General features: G+C 40.8%; 2 protein-coding genes across 2 annotated transcripts; both read right to left on the reverse strand.

Moving 5' to 3' along the window:
• Nucleotides 1-7,038: 7,038 nt before the first annotated feature.
• LOC118773997 (interleukin-1 receptor type 2-like) lies at nucleotides 7,039-9,697 on the reverse strand. The gene is made up of 8 exons (XM_036523081.1): nucleotides 9,638-9,697; nucleotides 9,119-9,175; nucleotides 8,897-8,953; nucleotides 8,694-8,750; nucleotides 8,215-8,347; nucleotides 7,979-8,115; nucleotides 7,361-7,419; nucleotides 7,039-7,132 (listed from the first exon to the last, which is right to left on the reverse strand). The coding sequence occupies exons 1-8, from the start codon at nucleotides 9,660-9,662 to the stop codon at nucleotides 7,121-7,123; spliced, it is 537 nt and encodes a 178-aa protein (XP_036378974.1). The 5' UTR covers nucleotides 9,663-9,697; the 3' UTR covers nucleotides 7,039-7,120.
• Nucleotides 9,698-11,718: 2,021 nt separating this feature from the next.
• rnf121 (ring finger protein 121) lies at nucleotides 11,719-23,111 on the reverse strand. The gene is made up of 9 exons (XM_036524983.1): nucleotides 22,626-23,111; nucleotides 21,207-21,244; nucleotides 20,533-20,674; nucleotides 17,977-18,131; nucleotides 17,409-17,516; nucleotides 14,995-15,115; nucleotides 14,757-14,890; nucleotides 13,798-13,899; nucleotides 11,719-12,156 (listed from the first exon to the last, which is right to left on the reverse strand). The coding sequence occupies exons 1-9, from the start codon at nucleotides 22,701-22,703 to the stop codon at nucleotides 12,036-12,038; spliced, it is 999 nt and encodes a 332-aa protein (XP_036380876.1). The 5' UTR covers nucleotides 22,704-23,111; the 3' UTR covers nucleotides 11,719-12,035.
• Between the last annotated feature and the right edge of the window lie 6 nt (nucleotides 23,112-23,117).

The raw sequence follows: 23,117 nt of genomic DNA on the forward strand, positions 1-23,117 counted from the left end.
TCTAATGACAATGTCCACATTTCCATGATACACCACACACATGCACACACACACACAATGGCAGACATACACAGGGAGACGCGCAGAGAAACACGCCAAGCTAGTAAGATGCCTTGAGGGAACAGATGGAAAGCAGCAAGCAGCTATAGTGATAGACAGGCAGACATACGACCCACAGTGATTCTCTTTCCCTGCTCACCACCATCAACACCATCTCAGATACACAGCTCTGATACAACAACCGTTTAGAGAAAATAATCCAGATTTAATCTGACTGTCTGCCATTACCTGGACACTACCATAACAACAAAATAACCAAGTAACTCTCCTCACACACACACATACACAACCACCACCACTTACACAAGGCAAAGCAGTGGAACTGACCATGGTGCTGACTGAATAGACCTGGGCTCTTTTCAATATTAAGTTTAATGACAATGGCAATGTCACACCACTTAAATGAGATAACAAGTAAAAACTGGACTATTTCAACAAGTCTGAGGTAAATCCCACTTCTTACTGAACAACATCAAACACACTGAACTACAGTTATGATGCTTTGAGGCTCTAAATACTGTCTCACATGGAAGCATCTGCTTTGAAAAGATTTTATATGTCCATGCTTGCCAATTAAAAAGACTGACGTTGCTCATGCAGTATTAATGACCAGGCAGAGGTGGAAAAGTCTGGGTGCAGAAAGTAGAAGTACTCCCAGTATTTGTTCCAACCGCCTGAATTTTCTAACAACTCTCCAGCCAGAAGGGGAAATAATTAGTGAAATCAGATGGTACAATGCATGGGTGGAACAAATATATCAAAATACTTATACTTTTGAGGAATGGGGCTTTTCCCACATCTGGATGCAGGCTAGCCAGTGAAACCATATCGAAGAATGAGAAAAGTAAAAGATAAACCCTCTTGCACTTCAATTTACATTTATTTACAAAGACAATAGCAATGTTTTGACACGAGTGGTGTCACACATTGCACACATTTATATATGCTGCAAATGTAACATAGGTGTCAGTTGCACAACGTGTCAATTAAGTGATACAGTTGACATTTGAATAAATTACATAATTGAATCATTGAGTAATGTGGTTCTCCACTGTTCCAATAACATGATATTACTGCGTAACTGTACTGCATGGTTGTCAAAGGTTGTAAAGTGAGAGACGGCTCCATTACAAATTGCACAATGCATTTAACTAGTCATAAAGGTTGAGTCTGAGTGGTTGCCTCATTAATATATCACTGAATGACAAAAAGTCTATTGGGTTATGCATAAGCTCCTCCCCCCGTCCCTCGCATGGCCTGTAATGGTCGCACTGCTCCCTGTGTAATTACATGCAGAGCCACACAGTCTATCTAACATTTAAGTGAGTGCTTCAGGCGCCCGAGTGTCTTTATGTTAATGCCCCCTGGCCATTCACTTAGTGTCCAAATGATGTTCAGTCAACCTAAAGCTTTACATTGTAACGCACAGGTGACTCCCAGGGAGAGATACAGACATACACTAGTTGCTGCGGTTAAAATACCGCAGAAAAACAAAGCCGTTATCACCGTAGAAGAACACTTGCCATGGGACATGAGTGAGGCAGAGCAATAAACAGTGCATTTGTCCCTACTCAGTCATCCACCCATTAATGCCAGACCTTATACAACAGGGAACAAATATCACACAAAGATCGCTTCAGCTTCGCAGCATCACAGGCTTCAGTTGCTTCTTCACTAAACACTACGTGGTTTTGTAGTGTTTTTCACTATAGTTACAATAAATATTACAAATTCACATCTATCATGCCTAGAGGGCACACCCCTTCGTTTAGAGGCCACATGCCTTTCACACAGTGGCCACATCCCACATCTCCTATTTCCTGATTTGCAGGATTCCGGTTAGTATTTTACCACTAGTACATTTAGCCAATATTTAAATTATTAGTCAATCTCATTCAAATGGAAATGCTCATTTTAAAAGTGTCTAAAATAACTGCAGCTGCACTTACATATATTTTATCCTCAGATTTAAGTTTACATCATGAAGGCTTACTCAAACGCTCAAATGTTAAATGGTATTTTGCATATGCCACATCCCAAATTGCAACATCTGAATAAAACACATATAAAAACTGTTTTCCAATTCATCAACGGAGGCTCTGTTCGTATGGAAGAACATACCTGTGCAGTGTGATGTCGTATTTTTAATGACTTACTGCTGCATTGTGATGGTGTTCAGCTTATGTGGGTATCCTGCTAGCAGAAGAATCACCCCCCACACATACGAACAAACACAAAAACATCTACGCAGATGCACTATCCCCTAAACTACGCCTAAGTCACATTAAGATCATCTCCTCTCACTACAGTCACCCTCCCCTTTCACTGTTACACAGAGCAGAGGCATGAGATACGGCAGGAAAACAGCTGTGGAGAGCCTCTGAGCTTCAATCCTGACAAACGAGACCCCTCACTTCCATAGAGTTGCTATGTTTGCATCCTGTCGTAGCACAGCACAGAATTCACACAATGGCTAACATTTTACAAAGGCATTCTATTGCATGCCCAAAACTGGAACCAAACCTGCCACGTTCTGGTTACAAGCTTAAACACCAGTCCACACAATTGCCCATCCATAGGAGACCTGAGGCAATTGCCTTACCTCTGGTTGCAGCGCCTAAGCACTGTCTGTTTCACTGGTGTATGTCCCAGAGACCAGAGAGAAAGAGAGAGAGGGAGAGAAGGAGTGGGAGAAGAAAGGTTACAGTACGGAAGACAGGGAAACAGGAGGGAGAAATGAAACGTTCTGCTCGACAGTGCCTGGAGTTCCTGCTTTCTGGCACTCACACAGACACAACCGGCAAAGTGCTCTCCCCCCTGCCCAAGGACAGCCCATTCGCAAAGAGGGAGGGAGAGAGAGAGACAGAGAGAGAGAGAGAGAGAGAGAGAGAGAGAGGTGTGCAAGAAAGAGAGAGAGAGAGAGAGAGGGAGGTGAGGTGCAGAAAAAGAGAAAGAGGATGCGAGAATAGTAATGAACAGAGATAGGAGCGAGAGATTCCCTGGGCAGCACACACTATCATTACAGGTTGCATTCCTGGTAATCTGATACACACAGAGGAAAACAGCTCCCACTTCAAGTTTTAATTACACTGATTAAATCACTTGCTCCCAGGGACAGCTGCAGTTGGGATTCTCAATATTCCCTGCCTCCAGTTTTCACCCAAGTGTTCCCTCTCTCTCGTCTTCTGTTCCAGCGATGGTGCTTTAATTAAATAAGTGGCGGCTCTTTGGCCAGGCTGTAATATTTCATGATAAAAGTCTTCCTGCCCCCCCTCTGGGGAAGGTGAATGTAAGAAATGGGGGTCACAGGGTGGCTTTTATTAATTGGTGCAATACTCCAGATTCCACATTTATCGAACAGGTTCACAATGAGGTACAGTGTTTCAGACAGGTATGGAGGAAGAAGGGGTGTGTCCCACAGATGTCACGTCATCACGGAGAGTTAGCTGAGGGAGCTGACTCCTGTAGTGCCAATCGTCAGACAGCCACATCTCAGCTCCACTCTCACATTCCAATCACCATGGTGCCTGTCAGATAAACACATCAGTCTTAGCTGTGGATGCAACTGGAATAGCAAACAAGGTCAGCCTAAACATTGGACACCTGGATACACACCATATGCACACACCAGACCTGACAAACGATGACAGCGTAGGAGTGGAGGTGGTCTCAGCTCAGTTAGTGAGATATGTTTTCTTGGATGCAGCATCCTTTGCAAATACTTACCTCAGTGCACTTATCAAGTTACACAGAATCCAATCCTAATTTAATTGCAGATGCAGTTTACAATGCAGTCTGGAAACAAATACTGCAGACCCCTACCTGCAGCAAAACAGAGAAAACAGTGCTTTCCAGCCCTGAGAAAATTTTCATCCACACTCATTTTTTTTAAATCCTTGAGCAATACAAACATTCCAGGATAATCATACTGCGATTATTAATAGATATGAAAGAGAAGATCTGCACCATGCAACATCATCAAGGGGAGCACCTGATGCATCGCTGACAGACGGAGACGTTGGGATAAAAGAGATTCCATCCAGTGTCCTCACCCTGCAGAGCCACATCTGTGTGCCTCACCCCATAGGAGGAGAGTGGTCTGTCAGCATGCATTATGCCCATGTCCTACTCTCGCAATCCAGCTCAACACCAGTATTCAAGAGCTACACAAGTGAATGATTAAAACAAAGCTTAAATCTCTTAATTCACTTTTAGCTGTTTTGTCTGTTGAGAGATCTATAATCAAATTGGACATATGCGGCTACAAAATGAATGTTGTTGAACAACTTTATAAAATTATTCTTTTTATTTCTAAACAAATGGGGATCTGAAAGATATACTTATCAATGAGAAATGTTTTTGTAATGACATATTTTCTCATGTATTATAACAACTCAGCGATGTTATACTTCTCTAGAATGATATATCCCCTTATAGATAGAATAAAAAAAGTTACTATTGTACAGTATCTGTATTACATGCATTGTGTAAATAACCTGCATATTACATGTGCATTTCCTCTTATGTACTGTATATTTGCCAAGTGCATTCAACAGGACAGGAGTAATGTATAGCAGGCAGAGAGGGATTTCTGATTACCATGCATTATTGGTAGAAAAAATGTTACCTGTCAATGTTACAGTCTCTCATTAGCACTGCAAAGGCATTAGAAGGCCAGAGCTTCTGAAGGGTGTGCAAGGAGGCCGGCGGATTCCATCAATGTAATTAACATAAGGCACACTTTACGACTCCATGCGCACTCGATAAAATTGCAATGAGAAATTGTGCTAAAATGCCATGGTCATTTGATTTGACAGCTAAGACACGTGCTTGAGCGAGGTGAAAACACATTGACATTTAAGGGGCAAAAACTCATAAATTGTTCAGTCTTAGTTTGAGACCCTTTCATATTCCATTATTTCAGTGATGCCCTCAACAAAAAAAAACCATTTACCAGGAGATTGCTTTTGTGACAGGGCATCAGAAAGCAACATACCATTTCCAACAGTGTCAATATGAGCTGTGTCAGGAGCTGCATGCATCCTGACACTTTCTGAAAGGCATTCGTGAGGAGAACAAGAACATGGGTGCACCCTAAGAAAGGGGTCAGATAGTGGGGGGAGGAGTGGAATGGGACTGCACTACCCTGGGAAAAAATGGGGAGGATGTGTGAGGATGTTGTATACAGTGAATGGGTATGCATGTCTGAGTGTATAAACTACACTGAGGGAGTTTCAGCACAGGCAGGGAAAGAGGGAGGAGGCAAAGAAGTGGGACAATGAGGATAACATGGCTTTTTTGGGGGGTGGGCACAATACTTTAAATGCCAGAGCTGTTGTCAGTTGCTTATAATGGAATTTTGGGTTTTATTGGAGGAATACCTCCTTGCCTTGCCTTCTCTTCTGTTTTGAGGGTGCTAGAACTTTCGACTTTGGTTGTTTGGTACATGAAATAAACAAATGGTGTACCACGTATTTTGTGCACTATTGTCAATGACAGAGGCGTAGTTGAAAACTGTTTAAATGACTCTTCCTCCGTATTTTATTTACAAAACAATGGTCATTACTACAAGTGTACGATCTGCAATGCAATCATTACACATTGCATGCGACCATCAATTCCATCAATTTAATAAATTCCTCTTAGCGGAGTAATTTGACTTTACTTCTCCGTTTAATCAGACGGTGTACTGGGAATGTGTAATGACAATTACGTCTGACGTAACGTATTAAACTCGCAGTTTACAGCTACAGTACTAACAATGTCAATGTCATTCTAACATTCTAATAATACGCGTGTATTATTTGTAACTACTTTTGGATGCAATAGTTGTATGTGATGATCATCACGATAATGTTACAGTCCTCTACTAAAAATGGCTATTTGTGACAGTTGAACTTGAGGTTGTTAGCTGAACCACAAGGTGACGACATTGTTGCACTGAAAAACAGTGGAGAGAATATTCTGTTTTATAACGTAAATATCTAAAATGAATTATATGCTGAAATAAACAATTGGATTAAACTGTGTCAAAAATGCATGTAACATTGAATGTAGTCCTGCGTAACTAAACAGTTCTGCGAAACGATTTATTCTTCAAGAGGTTTAATCGCACTTGACCAATAGGCCTTTTCGGTTAACTTTTCAAGGTAATGCGTCCTATTTAAATTGCATTTTAAATTGCAAGAGAAACTTCTTGAGGGCAGTTTCACAGAATGCAGCCGTAAAGATAAACGATGCCTCGGACAACGAAGTTCCCGACAGCTTTTAAATCCGTATTACATCTCAGGAGGTGTACGCCCTTGGTTAAATGTTCCCCGTTACATCAGTAAGCAAGCGCAATAACAGCATCAACTGACAGGTGAGACCATGCAGAAATAAGTATAAACTTATCGCCATGTAGCTAGACAGAAAAAGACTGACTGTAGCTAGTGAGCAAGAATAAGATATTGCTTAGATTAGACCTAGCAACAGAAGGTGTCCAATCCGTGCATGTGTGTGTAACCCCTGTATTTATAAAACCATATATATATATGTATATATGGTTCTATATATTAATGTGTGACACTGGCGCCTGTTCATATGCGGAAGTGGTGGTGTCCTTGTTTGTGGATGTTTCCTAGATGGCTTTTGTGCTTGACTTATGGGGCCACTCTAGGTAAAAGCGCCCACTGGACATGAATATATTGTTCAATGTACTCATCTTGTATGTCTGCTATGTAATGTAATGTAATAGATACTTCTGTTCACAATCTTATTGAGGTATTTATTTTCCAGACCCCATATTCCCTTCATTTTACACTGCGAAGACACGTTATGTTCAGCACAATACACTGCATATTGCAAAAACTGTGAGAACAGCAATTCAAACTTAATGATACTCCACTTTGCAGAAAAAACAATCGTCCATGACATTGACATTTTTGGCAAAACCTGAAAGAAAGTTTACATATGCACACGCTTTCCAAAAGACTGGGTTGTAAGTTACAGAAATTCTTTTGACATCATTCCTTGTGGATTAGAATTTGACTTCATTTGAGATGCAGAGTCTTCTGGGAGTTTAAAGCTGTTTCTAGAATCGAGGGAGAACAACAGTATTAATGTGCCATTTATAGACCGTTTTGAATACACAAGTGTTAATTTGTCTTTCTACATGTGCCCAGTCCTCATCTGTCAAAGTACTTGACTCACAAAAGGCCTCAAAGATGCAGCGGTCAGCAAGGCCTTGTATGTCCATCGACTACGCTGCATACTTCCATACAGCATGTAAATGTAGAACCTATTCTTAGCATTACCATACCTTTGAACGTCTCTTTCTGCTTTCGTTGCTCTGTCTTGGCTTGTGTTTACTTGCTGACTCTGAAACAGAAATTTTTGTTGGTTGATTATGGTGTCTACTATGGGAATGCCATTAGCCATGGCAAAACAACAGATGGCCAATGAGATGAGAGAGGTGCTTTGTTGCAGAGTGAAACGTAAATAGATCTAAGTCTAAGATTGGTGTGTAGGCACAATATACAGTTCCATTCTGCTCTCTTATGCCACTATTATTTCTATTAATCAATAATTATTACATTACGTTACATTATCATCCTGGCTAATTGTTTATTTCATTGTTATTTTTAAATTCCCATGATGTGTGCATTCTCCAACCCCATTTTTTGTATTCTAACACAAAAAATACACATAATAGGTGTACTCTGACCCCGTAACGCCATGACCACCACATGTTCTGTTCTATATGTGTCCTAACAGCTCTAAATCTCATGGATTCTAATATCATGTAACTCTCAGGAAATTTCATGAGATGTGAGTAGTTCTTTGAAGTGTGTGTTGATAGTTCGAGATAGAAGTTACAACCTGAAACCACATGTATTTGGTATGATTTGATATTTTACGAGGCATGTACATTACTTACTCAGGACGAAGACATTCCTGTCAATCCCCGTGGCACTGGTCACTACACAGGTGTATCTGGCTCTCAAATCCTCCTGAACAACTTCTTTAAATGTTAGATCCCTCTGTATTAGTACACTGCCATCCTTCATGAAATTTCTAAAAATAGCGGAAAATGAGAGATGACTGATGAGTAAAATGCCCGGCACTGTCTTGTTTTGCACACATTTGGGGTGCCACCACTGCCTTGGGACTCACTTCTCCTCAGACTGTTGGATCCTCCCATCTGGGTACGCCGTCTCTATGAAGGTCCTGTTGACTATCCAATAGATGAGGGTGAAGTCATCAGGGAATCCTGGGTCTGCCTTACAGGGTATTACCAGTGGTTTCCCTGTGTAATACATTACATTATTTCCTGTTAGAGAGCATGGCGCTGTGGGTCAGTTATTTCCTTTGCTGGCTCTTCACTAATGATTCTCCTATAGCCTACTGAGCTTCTAGAGCATCTGTACACAGTCTCATGAAAAGACATGTTGTCAAAAAGACAGACATGTCCACCACTGCAATCAGACCTTTGTCAGGACCCTCTCCACTGTGTGCAAGTTGGGGCACTGTGGATGATGATGTTTTTTATAGTACTCAACAGGTGAGGTCAGCATATGGGACATTCCAATAAAGCAATTTTGACCAATACTGGAGCTACTGAAAACCAATGGTAAAAGTAAGGTGCACTCTACCTATGGATGCTTTGATTCTGCTTGATTGTGGTTTCACAATTTGGGGACGTCTCAAATCTGAAAATAAGGCAAAAAAAATGAGAGATGATGTTTTTTTTATAGTACTCAGCATGTGAAGTCAGCATATGGGACAATCCAATAAAGCAATTTTAACCAACACTGGAGCTACTGAAAACCAACAGTAAAAGTAAGGTACACTCTACCTATGGATGGTCTGATTTTGCTTGATTGTGGTTCCACAATTTGGGGGCGTATCACATCTGAAAATCAGGCAAAAAAAAAAAATGAGAAGAGAGCTTCCACCTTCTGAGTTAAGACTTATCTTGTCAGGACTTAACTTATCTCCAGGCAAATGTGTAGCAGGTTTTTATGCAATGTGGAAGTATTAGTGGATGAGAGACACATAAACGCAAGCACAGACACACCTAGAACTGCACTGGCCAGAAGAATGACAAAAAGGGTCCTGCAAGGAGACCGGAGGGCTGAGGAGAGACAACACCAGGCTCAGAACAGCATCTCAGGATAACAACAGGGATCACACAAACAGATTCACACAGTTCCTAATGCCAGAATTTATGACATAGATTCATCAACAAAAGCGCCCATGGTCTGCCATTTAGTCTTAATTGGCATTGCACTGATATAGTGACTAACAAATTATGAGTGTATTTTAGCAGTAGCACTGAAGAAAAACTTCATGTGTTGATATTTCTACATGTCATGGTATACTTCAACTCTAGACAAAAACATGAACTGTATTATTGCGCTAGCAAATTTAAGTCCCCAACTGTCTGTACCCATACAGTGAAAAGTTTACTGCTTGCTATTTATTTAATCCCATTTCTGCATTCAACCACACATAAAAGGTACATATCTTCCACCTCAGAAAGACACAGAGGTTGGCAGCATGCACCTGATTCGGTAGAAAGAGAGCAATGCCATACCTGCCGAGGTGTGTGCCTGCCGCATGGTGGTTCTCTTCTGGCAGCTGGAGAGAGTTTGAGTTACAGTCCGTGGATTGTCCCTTCTCTGCCTGTGCACTCCCTTTATAATGACACTTCCCCCCCCATCAACTTCCTCTTCCTATCTTTGTTAAGAAAACACACGCACACAGATTTTCCATTAACAAAATTGACGCATGTTAAGTCATGGTTAAATTGTTCTTCTGTCACATGCACTTGTTCCATCACTTACTTGTATGTCCTTTGATATACCTTTAAGCAGGACACACACAATGGCCACCACAGGTCATTTTACCATAATTTCAGTAGGTAATTACAATTATTTGGTAGCATGTACTCAGTCTCCTACAACATATACATGTATGTATGAACTTAACACCTCACACCTGTCAACCTATGCAGCTTCAGTTCTTTCAATATCTGCAAGAGAAGTCAATTTTGGGGTATAATGACCAAATCATATTATTGATATTATGGCAGGAAAAAGCTATGGGAAGCTTGCCAATATCAGAGCCCGCTCCTATTCTGGCTGTTCATTTGGGTTCAAACCTTTAGAACTGGATCAAGAGTATAGTGATCTGCATAGTCACATTTAATTTACATTTGATCATATTAATTTACATTTAATTACATTTGACATTTAACTATGATCAAATGCTGCTGTCAGGTGTTTGATTTTTTTTTTTTAGTACAGATAAATATCTTTAGTAAAGGTTGGATTTAAATGTTTAATCTATGAGGAAACCACAAAATACCATTTCAGTTTCAAAGGAAGATGTTATTGGACTTGTACTTATACACACCAGTACTTTTCTGACAATTATGTCACGAGGGGAAAAACTTTTTCTTAAGATTAATACGGACTTATGTGTCTGGACCCACATTTTGTATCATTTCTGAAATAATTTTAAAAATAAATGACATAACTGAACAAGTTCCTGATCTCATATATTATGACACTTTTAGAAGTATCCTAAATATTTAAAGATTTATCTCACACATCTCATGTACCTTGTCTGTCCTGCTGTGGTAGCCTGGTGTATTATCTCACATCAGCGTTGAAACACACCTACATCGCAGTGCTAGGCTTAAGGAAAACCTGGAGAATGGATAAGGGCTTGAAAAACTGGCCCCAAATGCCAGAGTGGTCTCTGCTAACTCTTTGCTAACATGAGTGAATGTGTAGGAGCTAGTCTTTGATGTAACATGATGGATGTAATGCTGCCCACATGCTAACACACAAAGAATGTGACTGTGACCTAAGAATAAATGTAGGCTTCAGGGGGATGAGCATATTTAATAAGGCAGAGGGAATTACCAGTATGCATAAATATCAGAAAAATGATAATGGGTACAGTAACATTTTCAACCAACATTTCATTTTGATTACCCGCAAATGATCACTCTACTAAAAATAATTAAATATCATTAACACCTCAATGCTTGATAAGTGATCTCATTTGTGGTACGCTGTCATGAGCATCCAGTCAGCCTTGCTGATGGACAGTGATGTGTCACACACCGTATGACCCTTTTGACAACATTGGGGGGGGGGGGGGAATGAGGGGGACAACAAAAACAAAAAATACAAACACAAATCGCGCTCAGTCTGGATGTTATTAATCTTTCACATTTACAGTACCGTCTTCTTTACAGTCACCAGTTACTACATATACAAAAATGAGTGAGTAAGAGGGGGGGCTGATCCCGGGCGGAAATGCCCGTGCGCTGACATTTCGGAGTGTGAACGAGACTCTGCCGTGTCAGAGGTTACAGTGAGCGGCTGACCGCACTGGAAGCAGCGAAGACTTGGCGAAGGCCCTCAGTGGGTGGCAGCAACAGGACCTGACAGCGTAGAGAACCGCTGCCGTGACTCCTATTCTCTGCGACGGGGGAGGCCATTAGTGCGAGGGGGAAAAACAGAGGTGTTGAGGGGGTCAGAAGATCACACAAGGGACCCAGTAAAGCCTGTCACTGTCTAAGGGCACTGTGCCGACAACACACCTGTGGCTCGTACAGGTGAAAACAGATGGGCTGAAACACATGGGCTGAAAGACTGACAATTTTTTTTTTTTTTTTTTTTTTTTTTTACTGAATTAAATTCTTGACACACAAAACTGATTAGGACCATGTGATTAGTCTGCCCCAAAACAAAATAAAACAAAAAAAAAAAACATAAAAAGGAAAGAAAATATTCAATCTAAGACTGCTGGTAAAATTTTGATTATTTTCAAAAACCGATTAGTATGTCCCTGTATACATCGGTATATACATATACATATATAGACACATAGATATATATGTACATATATATTCTAGTCCGTCAAAAGGTTCTTTTGCAGTCTGTGCCCAGCAAGCGTCTCTCCTCTGGTGTCCATATTTACTCCAGTCCCAGAATATAGTTAATTCCTTGCACTAGGCCAATGATAACAGGCTGCCAGGCAACCAGGTAACGTAACCAGTCCAGCAGTTGACCGTACATGACATGGGGCCTCTCCCAACTGGGAATGATGAGTCAAGGAAACAAAGATTCATTTACGGGTCCTGAAATATAAAATAAACACATGATCCATTACTACAGAGGAACCATAAGATCAGTTTCAGTACCAGTGAAGTATATAATGGCTAGGATGGAACAACCCTATCTATTTTTCCAGTACGACCCTGCCCTTCCATGAGGACACAAGATCACGTTAGGCTTCCTTTTCCTTTCCGTGCAATATTATGATTAATGAATTCAAGGTAAGGGTTAAGGGTATCTTGTAGGAAAATCACGGCTCATTTCCCAGCACCACGACCAGTGTACTCCAAAACATTATGTGTCTTGTCTGTTTTTGGTTGTTGTTTTTGTAAAATGAACCTAAACAGCTAGCTGCAAAGCCCACAATGAAAAGACTACCTATCTTGCAGTCATTGAATTTGACGTGCTCCATTGTCATCTCCATTAACAAGAATACCTGTCCCACAAAAAAAAGGTGTTCTGAGAAGCTGAGCTGATGTGCCGAATACTGATGCTGAGTCACCACTGCAATGGTCTTCTTTATGAGAATCAGCTCACCACACGCATGTGAGAAACCACATCGTTCTCATGTCACGGCCCCCACCCACCCTCACAGTCACTTTTGGGGTGGCCCTTCTTGCACATGCTGGAAGAGTCAAAGCAGAAAGTACAGTTCTGAGGACATTTGTGGAATAAATATCTCATTGAGTGGTGTCAAGACTACAGAGCTTGTGGACAAATAGAGGAACATTAAAGAGTAGTTCTGTAACTTCACAAAATCTTTTGTGATCGTTTGTGAACATGGCAACTGTACAACGCATACCTCCAGAGAATGCAGAGAATATCATGGTTTTTAAACTTATTTAAGCAATGTTTCTTTTCAAACATGACTAGCTCTTATCTAATCTTTTGCACTGGGTTTACTTCAGACTTTGGCTTTTGTAAAAAGAAAACCAGACATGTCTTTAAAAAAAAAAAAAAAAGCATTGTGCTTCAAACTGTCATTTAAAAACTGAGATCGCCTGGAGCTTTGCTGAAACGGCAAAACAGCACCGCCGTTGGTTATCGAACATGAAAGAAGAATGTGACGAACGCGGTGGCGGCGATTCCGCTTACGGTAGGTAACCAGTGCACTTTGCTGTATGGCACCAAAGCGCGACATGAAACTCATCACCCCGTGAGTGGAAAACCGCATGAGCAATGAGAAGCGCGATGCTCGACACCAAGCAACTCAGCATGAGGACTTTTCAGCAATAACAGCTATGATGAGTGGAAAAGTTTCCTATGTTTGTTTTATTGGCCTTCTTGGATTATCAGTTCATGTGTCTCATTTTATTTTCTCTGCTTATTTTAATAGGGTTCCTTTAGGGAACGCATTGATACCTCGGCTGGGAACAAGGACAACCACAGCACCACCCAACTAGTACAAGTAACTTTTCCTGGTGGAACTTAATGAATTACCCACCAGCTGAAAATTCAAAAAGAACAGTTCAGCTCCTAATCCAGCACTTCCTGACCACTGGCTCACAGAGCAATGTTCCTTTGTCCTGCAACATACTGAAACATCTCCCCAAAATTAAAAACCCCACCTCCCAGATCCCTGAGGGGGAGGATCAATGGACAGGAGGGCATGAAAGGATACGGGTTACTGAACATCCTCTTGAGGTCCACCTTCTCCTTGCAGTACGGGCAAGTTTGCTTCTTTCCCACAATGCACCACCCTCGTATGCAGAACTCATGGAATCTGGGGTGGAAAAGGGTTAAGGACCCAACAGCATGCAAGAGAAAGGCAAGAAAACATGGTACAGTACAGGGTGGCTATGAAAATCAGGCTGGTCTCAATTAATCACACCAAGTATAAAATGTGGTTTGCAATTTTTTGCCTCTCCATTAAGTGTATGAAGTCTACGACTGCATAAAATGTTCCAGAACAACGTGGCTGCTATGTCTCATTTCTTAAACAGTCCTTTACAAACAATTATGAACTGTTCGGTTCCACGTCTATGGATTCTACCAATCATTACTATCAGTAACATTAACACAAGAACAATAGTAATAATAATATTTGTAACCACATTATGATGATTTACCATATTATATCTAGTTAGAAGAAGTTATGATACTGTATTAAATGTCTGCAGATTTACGTCCTTCACAACTCCAGAAAATTTAAATCCAAATCCCTTTCCCAAATATAATATTAACAACTGTCAACCAAGTGTAATTAAAAAACAGGGCTAAAATCAGTATTACGTAAAACATTTAATAACAAGTCATTCCAGTCTTGTGCCTTCCTATCTGCACTTCTGTACTCATGTCCTAATATCGTCAATGAAAACTAACAAAGGGCAAGGGCTAAAACCACAAAATGAGGAAACCCCTTGTGGAACTTTCAGCCAGTCACACCAGTGACATCACAGAGCTTTGTTATGACATCGAGCAATAAAGTGATGGAAAAAGCAACAGACTGGTGGTTTGCGGGAAAAACCGCGAGGGGCCCCTTGCTAGGACAGATAGCAAGGTCACGCGTGCCTTTGTGCTTCTAATTCCTCTTGGAGTGTTTAGTGTGTGTGTGTGCGTGCTTTCCCTGGGGGAGGATACACGTGGTTGCAGGACAGCCTGTAGGTGTTCTCTATGATGCCCTCCTCGCTCACGTCCACCAGGATGGGCTGGCCGCACACTGCACAGATGTTGTCCGACAGGTGCTTGGTGGGCATGCCCGACGCGCTGTAATACTGGAAGAGGAGTGCGAATCATGATGAGTTCGTGCCGACCACACACTCAGTGTTTTACGCAACACCCTGGCTGGAGAAGACGCACAGGGGGGCGTGACGCTTACCCCCACGGTGGAAGCCATGAAGTCAGCGCACATTTCCGCGAAGTCGCGGCCCAGCACGCCGTAATAGAGTCCGTAGAAGAGCAGGGACACGCCGAAATCCATGGCGTCCTCTGGCTTTATCCTGGAAAACAGAAGAAAGGGAGGAGGGGGGGTGATGCAGTGATTCACTTTTAGGCAACACTGCTGCCATTGTGTATGTGCAACACAGGCAGCTATCAGTGGGAAAGTTCAATGACTGAGGCAGTCACTTTGTATCACTCATGTTCAATGAGTTTGTATCACTAAAGGGATTTCCAAAGCTGAAGTGGCCCCTCACCGGGTTACTAAGGAGTGACTATTTCAGGCAAATTAACCTTCTGCAAATCTTACATCTCTTACGCATTTTATACATAGACATAAGCAGAGTATCTGATTATTCTACATTAAACAGGCAATCCCGCTGTGTAATGACACTGATTAAATTGCATAATTTATTAAATGACCTAAAAACCCTTCAACTTCAAAAAAGTGTATAGATTGCTATGTAAAAATGCAATGTTACTTTTAGAGCAATAAGCACACTTGACTTTTCCCCAAAAGGTAGCTCATGGGGTTATCTGATGACCCTACCTTGGACAGATGTTAGTCTCTTGATTTGAGTCTAACTTTTATTTTCTTAACTTAACCATTACAAAACCCTGATCTACAGTCCTGGAAGACATATCCACTGCACCTGTATCTCCATGCTATGGATAGCTCCTACCATATTACAGTATTCTATTCCTACCCTACTACAGTATTCTTCAGTAGCCACACTGAAATTATGAAGAGATTTCTACTCATTAGGTGATCAATATAATCAAGCGTTTTTCACAAATGGAAACAAACAGAGCTTTTTACTGTGCTGGAGAAAAGCATGGTCAACAACACAGGCTCCAAAAACAGCATCCATTTAGACCACACAGACACTCAAAAGGACAATAAGGGTAGGCACAACACGTATAAATGTCTCTATCCCAAAAAAAAAAATTCCATTCAATGTGCACCCATCTGCAGGGAAACCAGTCTGTGAATACATTGACTCCTTTCCCCTCCCAAACACACTCGGGGCCATTGTCAACAGCCAACCAATAATGCCAGCCATTCCACCCAGCCAACCAGAGCTCCCTGATGGTTTGCTGGCCTTGCCTGAAAAAGGCAAAACAGTTGCCCACAGGATACAAACACAATCTCTGAGTAGCTCCTTTTCATTCATGAAAATCATGTTTAACACCAAATGTATTGTTCATCAGTTTCTGAATTTCACAAGAGAACTTTTTTCTTGTTATTCCACTGACTGGCTGAGGACATTTACGGTGTTGCCTAACCAGCAGTTTATATTTGACTCACACAAAACGTTACTTCTATTCGAAATGACACAGACAGTTAAGATCTGAAAACAGAGAAAGGATTTACTTTAATTACATATCAGTACGCTAGGACACAACATCTTGTTGCTCCACCACAGGTAAAAATAAAATGAATCTTAGTGCTGAGTGTGAGATCAGCTTTTATTTTTAATGTCTGCATTTCATCACTTGCTTGGCTTGGTACTTTCTTGTAACCTAGCTGTATAGTAGTACCACTAAATTTATTTATATGGCTAGTGGTTAGCATTAATGAAGAAAGTGACTGCACCATCTAGGTCACTCCCCCCCCCCCCCCCCCCCCCATCACCAACAAATACAGAACGGTGAATTAAGCAATGTCTCATGCTAATTGCCTATGGACAAAACAAACATTTTGATACAATCAAGGTGTTATTGTAGTGCATCCACCCACTTCTACTCCAATTTTTTGGCACTGGTAGTGTAAGATTTGTAAACAACATTTCCTGCAAGGGAAGTTAATGGGTTTGCATTGCACTGCAAAAAGCAGAGAGAGGCGTTACAGCAGTTCAAACTTAATTGTTAAAAATAAAAAAAAAACAACCACTGTGTCTTTTGTTGAATAATCACAGGAAGTGATGCCCCTTACTTTAGGGCCATTGCGATAAGAGAACACGTCATTAGAACAGGAAGAAGTATCTCAGACGCCACTGACTACCATAAGCAAGCGGATTCACTCACTTTCAGAAAGATAAGATTAAACTGGAAGCATTAATATTAGTCACACATACACAGTTAAATTATTGGAAGGCACATGGCTTTGCGGTAGAGATTCGATGAATCTTACCACAAGCATCGTTTAATAAAGCGGGAGGAATTACATTATATTACACTGTGCTCAAGGAGGAAGGCTATCATTTTCACAGTACATACACTTTTACAAAGGAAAGCATGCTAGTGTGTAGTATACATACAGGAGTGTGGCTCACAGAGAGGTGCTTCTGTGGAGTCACACACTGATGAACGCTTTATCATCACACAGCATTTAGCAATACCTTAACAACTTACCTGAATATTAAATTGATGCCGAACAAAGTGAACATGACAACACTGTAGCCTACAATGCCTGTGGTGTAGCTCAACTTGTAGAGGAGCAGGAACCATTTGTAAACCAGCCTAGTGAGAGAGACAAATTATACATATTATATAAATAGGCATTTGAATTTGCAAAAGCACATAGATTGGATGTGTGCATCAACTAAGTACCTAAATGTTGATCAAAATATTTCTATGCACATCTACTGTTGTTGACAGCAACTCTTCAAATGTAATAACTCCAAATTAAAGAATGAACTAATGCCTTCTGAAATTTACTACAGGCTGCCTTTTTCCATTAATTATTTCAGCATATTGACGGGGGGGGGGGGGGGGGGGGGGGTTAAGCTTCATAGAAGTCCAAACACTATATCGGCCAAACACTATATCAGACAAATATTGCAGACTTTTGGGGATTTGTAATTTACTTAGCAAATCAATTGTTTGCACTATAAAATCTTTCGTCTGAGGCATTTCACAATGAACAGAACTACATTCTGATGCCTGAACGTGTATTGGCCGTTGATAGAAGGGTCATTACCTGGGTGTGGTGCAGTCAAGGGGCTTGCGCGTGGCTCGGAAAGTGACTAACGCGGTGACCGCTGAAAAGATGAACCACGTGATGAGGAATCTCCACCAGTGCAGTTTGGTGGTGAAATAGAGCGGGACCACCCACATTTGGAACAGAGTCACCAGCTACAATAGAGAGGAATGCAATAAGCATTGGAGCTTCCGAACACAAATCATTATTTTCAGAACATAAAATACTATTGTGAAAACACAATCTGCCTCACACACTTCTAAAAACAAACTGACATTCTCGGAACCTCTCAGGACACAGAACACCACCCTCTGAAGTCAAACCGCCATTCCCATAAACCCCAAGAACAAAAACTAGTACTATTATAAGACCTCAGAACACAGATAAACACTCTTCTCACTGTCACGCGACATCTCATAGTCATATCATACTCTCAAGTCATATTTTTGTTAGCTAAAAATTTCCATTAAAGTTTATTTTACTGTTAACAAAAATCAAACAATGACAATGAATACCATTTATGTTTAATAGATGCAAAATGCAAAAAAGTCCAAATATTAAAAACAACTACATACACTGTACATGTGTTTCCCTTTAATTGTTTCATTGTCATACTAAACATGTTTTAAAATTTCCCTTTTAGACATGAAATAAAGAAACTAACATTGTGAACCACTTATTTTTCCGCTGCTTCAATTGAACTTATTTTTAAAAAATTGCACACAGCAATTTATGGTGTGGCGAAAACAGTTACATGTTTTGGCAACTATTAATATTTTCAAAACATCTCTTTATGTGGCTGGCACACGATTGCCTGATGACTACCTTTATTTCCAACATTTTAATAATATGTATGACATTAATTCTGCCATAAAAAGACAAAGACAAAGACAAGTCCATGACATTAACTTAATTTTAAAAGGTACCTACATACTTATTGAGTGCAGACAAGTGAACAAAAATGACCATCACTTCAATTAGGCCTGATTGAACGTTGCCCTGCCCCCTAATTGAACATTCATAATGAAGCCTATATAAACCTAACAACGTTGGAACATGGTCACAGAAGATGAAGCTGAAATTGACATTGACATAAATATGACGAATGATGATGGAATATGATGATGGAATATGCAGCAAAAATATTATGGGTTGTCAGAAAAAAAAGTGAGCATCCTAATAATTTTGGACCCCAGTGTATGTATATTGCATTTGACCCCCATCTAGTGGAAACAGATGGGACTACACCATAAAATAATTTGATCCCGTTCATTTCAATTTCAATTAGTTTACTGCAAGATATGATATGGATATGTGAGATCTCTACATGCAAGACTTCTACAATCATACAGACAAATCAAGTGGTCAGGCTATTTTATGATATTTCAATTACATAAAGAATGAGTTCAATTTGTTGCAGAAGGGCAAAATACATATAAACAAAGGTGAAGAACCTTTGTTCAAAATGCACTGATAAGCTCCCTTGCCCACTTCTGGTGTTCAACAGCACATTTTAATATAATATGGCAAATATCAAATAACATTTATGCGCCAACCATCTTAAAAATGTATGTTGTAAATGTGTTACAGTTTGTGTGTGTGGCTACTTGCTTTCCCCTATAGTGGACAGTGAAGTACATCCCTTTGAATGGTGAAAATTACACCATCTCAACTTTCTCAAGCTAAGAATACTGACACAGATGTATCCCCTTTTCAGAAAGAAACTGAGCAATCTGAGTATGTCTTCAACACAGGAGGTAGCACTGCTGTGGAAGTAAAATTATATGAATGGACATTGTAAGAGGGTGACCTAAGAATAAACTGATATTTTGAATAGCGGAAATGTACGGGGGTGACCTTAGAATGAACTGTACAAACTGCAAACATCTGTAGAAGATGCTGGGCCATGGTATATGTGCTGTATGCCAATTATCATATAAGAAGAAGTGCAAAAAGCACAAACTGCAAGTTGCCTCCCCTGCGCAGGATGACATCTGCTTAACTGGCACATGAGTATGCAATCCAGACTTTATTAGGCCATGACTCTGGCCTTTCGTGCAGAAACTAGTAAGACAAAGTTTTTTGGCAAAAAATCTGTAAAATTTACCAAAGCAAAAAAAATGCACTCAATGCAATGTATTGCATTCTTTAGGATTCACCAGAAAATAAGAGGTCTTTTACATTTAATTGCATAGCACACTGTTAACCAGGATGGATTGCATAGGTTATGATTCTTACATGTTATCCATTTATACAGCTGGATATTTACTGAGGCAATTTTGGGTTATGTGTCTTGCCTGGGGATACAACACCAGTGTCTAGCGGTGAAGTGAACCAGCAACATTTGCGGTGCGAGCCCTACTTGTTACCATTATACCACACAGCTGCTCTATTCAACTAAAATATCGCAGTGCAATATTTGGTTCATAATCACAAACTTCTGTTAAAAAGAGGGCATGAAACTGTGTTTGTCCGAAAGGACGTATAATTGTCTGTTCGTGTGTGTTTAAGTAAGTCGGTTTGCTGTGATGGCACAAAAGGAAATAGGGGACTTACATTATAGGACTTCGGGTGCCTCTGTTTCCACTGCACCAAGAGCAGCTGGGCGATGACCAGGGTGACAATAAGAATGAGCACCATTTCTGCGTGCATGGCCTCGTGACCTTTATGTTTGGCGTGCATCCTCGCATGGTCCAGCCTGCAGGGGGCACCCACACACAAACACACACACATACACACATAGTCACATACACACACACAGGCACAGAGTCACTCACGCTCCTGTTAGACACTTATCACTAAGGTGCATCTGACCCCCAGCCTTAACCTGGAGAGGGTCAGAGTGTGCACACCATTCAGTCACAGCATTCAGCTTGATGCGTCAAAATATACATGGGTCTGGCATAGGCTAAAGATGCAGTTCAAGTATAGAATATCACCATCTTCAATGGGATCATTGCACAACTAAAAGAAGCCAGCAACATCTGAGTATACTTTCATTAAAGGCTGAAACTGCCAGAGCACAGAGCACAAATAGCCTTCCACAAGTCCATATCAGTACTGGCCCTGGTTGTAAAACATACAATGCCAGTGACAAACATATAGTACAACAGCCAAGGACAAAATTAAAGCAACAGGATCAATAGTGAGTGAAATGCAGAGTCCAGTCTGTAGTACATATATAGCAAACAGCGACAGTTACATAAATTCAGTGAGATTGTTCTTAATACCTCCACTTCTCCTCTGGTGAAAGCTGTGACAGGTCAATCTGAAATGGACAAGAGGAAAAGAAATACAAATGAATATGCACATTTATATTCTAATGTATAAATATAATTCACTTTTTTTAATTTTAAATTATACATTTATATTTAAATGTATTTATTTAAGATGCTCCTGGCAACAATTCCTGTCAGACATTGATGAAAATTACACAAGAGATCAAGCACTATTACTTGTGTGCACTGTATTCCCTACTTTCCGAAATTCAATGTAATGACTACAAAAACACAAAGCACAAAACATCTTTATTATCACTTTATGAAACCAGCAATAGCCGTTAAAATTAGTAGGAATGCCAATACAAACACTGTAACATTCACGTGTGTGAATATCAACAAACTCCTATGAGACAAAAAAGCATCTTGGAACCCCGAGGGCACTGTCCATCCTCTCTTCACTGAACAAACACATGCGAACAACGACACGTAAATTGGTCTTTGGTCCGGGGATCCACGCTACTAGCCTGGATTTAACTAGAAAAAGACTGTCAGTAGAAACTGTCGAAAGGGAAACCAGACTTTTGCCGCAATTACCAAATCAGCTCTTTCAAGCCACCAATGAAGGAAATAGAAAATGAGAAGCTAATCGCATGGCATGGGGAAATTAGCTATGAAGAAAGAAATTAGTCGTAATCGGACGTGACACTTGCCTACCACATAGCTCTTTTAACAACTGAAGATTAGCTACGGTAATGGGTCGACTTTCGGAATTTAATGGGCTAGCCACTAAAACACCAGCTAATGCTGTTGTCTAGCTAGCAACTAAGCTAGCTAGTGAGGCAGTTCGATAAAAAAAAAATCACGGATCATTTAGCAGAGTACCGTTCGCTAGAAATCGGGCTCTATTTGGGGAATTCTGTGTGCAACGTGCGGGCTGTTATCTAATTACGCTGGCTACTTATTAGCTTTCCAGGTTATCATATTTTCATATCTGCCCTTTGCATGTGGCATCAGCTTGCTAACGTCACAATAATTGGCATCACTAGCTAGCTAACGTTAGTTAGCCAGCTTCATAAACAAAATTAACTCAAATCAAAGGCTAAACACACTGGACGCCCAACCAAACAAGACAAGTTACTACTACTTAATTACTCAACAGCACTTGTTTAATATCAAAATTAGCTGCTCGTCGAAACGGCACTGAAAGCAAATAACTAGATACCAAGCTATATGATTAGCTAACTAGCCCCAAGCTGTCTAGCGAGCCATCATCACAGTCATTGGGATAGATAGGTAGCTACAGCTAGCTAGCTACATGAAGGACCCTGACGCCACCGCAGGCACTTTGTTGCCTTCAGAATCAAAGAAGAGCAACTACGCGGGTATTTTCGACCATGGCCCTTTTCGATCCATGGGAGATACCCTGACCTGCTGTGCCTCATCGTGGTGTCCGTGTCCATGATCGTGTTCTACACCATCAACCTCCACCTCAAACACGCCCGCCATCTTCTGGAGCACTGACGACGCATACCTTTCACCGGCACTTTCCGGGTTGGGGGACAAGATAACCAATCAAAAGCATTGAATTCAGTTCCTGTTCCCTCTGTCAACTTAGCAGTGGCCAATGGTATCCAGAGAAGAACCGAGTTGCAAATACTAAATAGATAGGCCGATCCTACGTCCACAGGCAGTTTAAAGCTTTGCCGAGGTGCTGGTGGTAGCCAACAATCACGCCATGTAGGTGAAAAAATAGAAAAGGGTTCACAACTTGACCTCATGTCCAAAATTAGGCTTCTTTACACGTGTTTTTTTCAGGCAGTGGCAGGTGGATTCAATTAAAACAGAAGAGATTGGCTGTATAGCTAATTAACTACAGTTGTACCACTATACCACTGTACCACACAACTATATCTCCGAACT

The sequence above is a fragment of the Megalops cyprinoides genome, chromosome 3, assembly GCF_013368585.1.
Source record: "Megalops cyprinoides isolate fMegCyp1 chromosome 3, fMegCyp1.pri, whole genome shotgun sequence".
Lineage (NCBI taxonomy): Eukaryota > Metazoa > Chordata > Actinopteri > Elopiformes > Megalopidae > Megalops > Megalops cyprinoides.

What these genes read in the sequence shown, in the direction of transcription:
- LOC118773997 (XM_036523081.1), bottom strand. Translation starts at nt 9,662, where the DNA reads ATGCGGCAGGCACACACCTCGGCAG. An exon ending in GCAGGCACACACCTCGGCAG is followed by an intron (nt 9,176 to 9,637) that starts GTATGGCATTGC and finishes GTCTCTCCTCAG; the next exon opens with CCCTCCGGTCTCCTTGCAGG. An exon ending in CAGAATCAAAGCATCCATAG is followed by an intron (nt 8,348 to 8,693) that starts GTAGAGTGCACC and finishes TGTATTACACAG; the next exon opens with GGAAACCACTGGTAATACCC.
- rnf121 (XM_036524983.1), bottom strand. Translation starts at nt 22,703, where the DNA reads ATGGCGGGCGTGTTTGAGGTGGAGGTTGATGGTGTAGAACACGATCAT. An exon ending in ACCACGATGAGGCACAGCAG is followed by an intron (nt 21,245 to 22,625) that starts GTCAGGGTATCT and finishes TGTCCATTTCAG; the next exon opens with ATTGACCTGTCACAGCTTTC. An exon ending in TCATGGCTTCCACCGTGGGG is followed by an intron (nt 14,891 to 14,994) that starts GTAAGCGTCACG and finishes CTCCTCTTCCAG; the next exon opens with TATTACAGCGCGTCGGGCAT.